The sequence below is a fragment of the Hippocampus comes genome, unplaced genomic scaffold (genome assembly GCF_001891065.2).
Source record: "Hippocampus comes isolate QL1 unplaced genomic scaffold, H_comes_QL1_v1.1 scaffold314, whole genome shotgun sequence".
NCBI lineage: Eukaryota > Metazoa > Chordata > Actinopteri > Syngnathiformes > Syngnathidae > Hippocampus > Hippocampus comes.
Genome location: NW_017805152.1, coordinates 1,030,151 through 1,033,724, shown reverse-complemented (window position 1 = coordinate 1,033,724; position 3,574 = coordinate 1,030,151). Strand labels below are relative to the sequence as shown.

The window sequence follows — 3,574 nt, the reverse complement described above, 5'->3', positions numbered from 1 at the left end:
TCCGGGTATAAAACTCCCCCCGGTTTTTTCTTTTTTTTTTTTTTTTTTTTTTTTTTTTTTTTTTTTTTTTTTTTTTTGTTGGAGGCGCTCAACATGCGCCCCGCCCTAAAGCTGCCCAACAAAACAGGCTCAACTAAGCAAAATGTCACAGGGATGTTATTAAGACAGAACTTCTTCAAGTTGTGGGGCGGGGGGAGCATATGTCTCCTTTGAAATTAAAAACAGCGGCTCTCCACAGTCACACAATTCTTGAGTGTAATTCCAATTTTTTAAATCAACAAATTTCCTTCAAGCATTAACTAGGACAAAGGAAAGTAGGTCTCTATGATTTACGATACCATCCAAATAACGTTTTGAAACCGGTTGTGACATTTCAGCACGATCGGCCATTTTGTCATTTGTCCGACCGTATACAGTATAAGTGCATGTCCACGAGAGATGTTTGTCATCCCTAGAAACAACAAGGCTTTGGAGTCCTGTGGCTCTTCTCTACACAAGCTTCAGTCCACCATACAGAGGATCCGCACAGAGAGCTGAAGACTGCGAATGAACAAACAAACAGCTTTAATGGACCTCTGAGAACCACCATACATTTGCTCCAATTTGAGTCAAGGATGCATCTTCCTCATCCAAATAATCGTGACTGCATTTCTTTGAAACTGGATGCTTGTTGTGCGCTAGGACATGTAGTACTTTGTTGCATAACACCTTGATAATGATCCTCTTTGGAACTGCTGACGTCTTAAAAAAATAAATACAAAATTTTGAGACGGTCAGGTGGCATTCACCTGCTGGCTCTACACAACACAATATATTGTACTATGTACTTAATGACTTCATTTTAGGCTTTTGTACATTTTTGTTATCAAAATTTACTTTTACTTTTTTTTTTTTTTAATCTTGTTCTTGAAGTTCAGTGTGTGTAATGTGTGCTATGAATGAGCTGCTAAATATAAAAGTAAAGGTTTAACGACAAAAGGGATGTTTTGTATTTTCTGGCTTGAGTCACTAGCTTGTTATGGCTCTGCATTGTTAAAATAAATTGAGTTGTCATCTTGTTTGGATGGCTTGTGCCTTATTCAGATCAGTTCCGTTTGTAGTCTATCCGGTAACAGTTTTTTTTTTCTTCGTATTTTGGATATGTTAAGTTGCTTTGGGAAACTGTTCATGCCATTTCAAATCCATTTGACTGGTCATGCTTAATGTGCAAATTCCTTGCAGCATCTCCAACTAACTGGGCAGAAAATGTAAAACCAAGGTGTTAATTTGCAGATGGGGGTGCCGGGATCAGGGGTCACTAGAGGAAGAATTTACCAAAGACTCGTTTTTCCATTGCACTCCAGACTCCGCTGAACACGCTGGGCGTAGTTGTTGAAGTTGCTGGCAAATTCACTTAGATTTCTTTTTCTTCTTTTTTTGTGACAACATTTAATGTCAAAGACACAAAAGTTGACTTCTGCATGAAGGTAAGATAGTTTGTTATTTCAAATTCGGCAGTGAGCCAACGTGGTGATATCAATTGAATCAAAAGCATGGGTTTTATTTAGGTTGGTGCATTGTAATGGTTACAAAGATAAAAATGTCAGAATGTTTTGATATTTGATATGAACCCAAGTGGAAAGTACATTTATTTAAAAGTGCCTTGCAGTCAATTTAAATTCCTCATTTAAATGCAAACGTCTCCCTTGCGCAGATGCTTGTCCTCCCCGCTGCCGTTTTCGTGGGGACTCTTGCGGTCATATCAAACGTGGAAGCGGCCAAATGTCCTCGAGTGTGCACTTGTGACAGTGCCAAGCTCACCGTGGCCTGCGTTGGCAAGAACCTGACTGGCATCCCCCCGACTATTGACGAGGTCAGAAATTGATGTCTACCGCCTCGCTTCAACCTCACACGACTGCTCTTCTGGCAAGGAAGCTTTGAAGAGGCATTCCAATGCGTCCTATTGGAATCTATGCTCTTTATCACGTTTTTACTGCAGTGTGAGATCTATCAAAATGCTGTCGGTGTCAAAATAAAGACATCTTTTTATGTGGCTCACTAAAACAAATGTAGGCCTACTTATTGCACGTGGTATGAGGAGTTAATGATTTTGACATACTGTACTGTAATAAACATCAACTCTGACATGATTTTTCTCTCGCTCGATGTAATGGCGCATACACAGATCACAGTCAAATTGGACCTGAGGAATAACAATCTGCAGGTTCTCCAAAGAGGAGCATTTGTGCACACCCCTTTCCTCACCCACCTCAATCTACAGCGATGCAACATTGTGAAGGTGAAGGAGGGAGCTTTCCGCATGCTGGGCCGCGTGCTCTCCCTTAACTTGGCCTACAACAAAATTGACATCCTCTACCAGGCAAGAAAACTCAACCAAAACATCCACCGCTCTGTGTGCTCTTGGGAACAATTTCTTCCTCCACATTTGTAGGAGTCTTTCGATGGGCTCTCGTCTTTGAAGGAGCTTCGTTTGGACCACAACCGTATTGAGGAGATCCAACCTGGAGCCTTCTTGCAGCTTGGCTCACTCAACATGCTGGCTCTCGTCCACAACCAGCTGGTGTACATCCCCAACATGGCCTTTCAGGTACGATAGGTCTGTCTTCTGAGCCAGGAGGAATGGTTCCATTGTGACACAACCACCAAAATGCAAAAGTCCACCATCATGCATCTTTAGCTGGCTCTGTACCAGAATGTAGTGGTTGTTACTCAGTGCGCCCATTCCGCCTCTCTTAGGGCCTGCAACACATCAAGTGGCTTCGTCTCAGCCATAACTCCATCAACAACTTGGCTCCCGAGGCATTCGCAAGCTTGTTCACCCTCACCCGCCTCAGTCTGGACCACAATGAGCTGCAGTTCTTCCCCACTCAGGCGATGACCAGGTAGGAGCTTTTAAAATAGCCATGACCGCAATTGTCAGAGACCTGGTGACACCCTACGTTTGAGATGCAGCAGATATTCTGGACTTTCTCCTCCTCCCACGGTCAAAATCGCCTTATTAGTTTGATTTAGACATTCTTGTTGATTGTCTCCTCCACTGCAGACTCAAGGAGGTCACGCACCTGGACATGAGCCACAACCGCATGATCTACCTCGGCGAAGAGTCCGTCTCCATGGCAAAGCTCACACACTTGTACCTCAGCCACATGTCTCTTCAGGACCTGTCAGATCAGGCTTTGTCAGAAGCCCCTCTGCTCTCCCACTTGGACCTGAGTCACAACCAGCTTCGTTACCTGGAGCCTCTCGCGGGCCCCAGAAACCTTGCCAGCCTCAACCTCACTGGTAACCAGAGCTCTTACATTCGAATGTTAAGGAGTGTTTACATTTTGCACGACTTTTTTTTTTTTTTTTCTTGAAGCCAACCCCATCCACTGTAGCTGCTACATGAGGTCCCTAAGGAACTGGGCGAGCGTCGGCGGTGTCAAGCTGCTGGGAACCTGCGCAGGACCGCCTCACCTGTCCGAAGAGCCGCTCGGCGCCGTGGCGGCCGTGGACATGCGTTGCCGCAGCGGGGGGGACCCGCTGAAGGACGACTTTGAGGAGGAAGCGATTGCTGTCAGCAGGCCCCCCGCCG

At 44.9% G+C, this 3,574-nt stretch overlaps 2 protein-coding genes across 4 annotated transcripts in view; both read left to right on the top strand.

Moving 5' to 3' along the window:
* The window catches only part of LOC109514911 (ran GTPase-activating protein 1-like), a 7,944-nt gene extending 6,884 nt beyond the window's left edge, over nt 1–1,060 (top strand). For all 3 annotated transcript variants that reach the window (XM_019868366.1, XM_019868368.1, XM_019868369.1), the window contains one exon: nt 456–1,060. In XM_019868366.1, the coding sequence (XP_019723925.1) occupies nt 456–537 (82 nt within the window). In that variant the 3' untranslated portion in view covers nt 538–1,060. The remainder of the gene's footprint in view (nt 1–455) is intronic.
* A 285-nt stretch (nt 1,061–1,345) lies between these two features.
* chadla (chondroadherin-like a) overlaps nt 1,346–3,574 on the top strand; it is a 5,174-nt gene continuing 2,945 nt past the window's right edge. The window contains exons 1-6 of the mRNA XM_019868240.1: nt 1,346–1,466; nt 1,694–1,852; nt 2,165–2,359; nt 2,432–2,587; nt 2,737–2,882; nt 3,044–3,282. Of these exons, the coding sequence (XP_019723799.1) occupies nt 1,461–1,466; nt 1,694–1,852; nt 2,165–2,359; nt 2,432–2,587; nt 2,737–2,882; nt 3,044–3,282 (901 nt within the window). The 5' untranslated portion in view covers nt 1,346–1,460. The remainder of the gene's footprint in view (nt 1,467–1,693; nt 1,853–2,164; nt 2,360–2,431; nt 2,588–2,736; nt 2,883–3,043; nt 3,283–3,574) is intronic.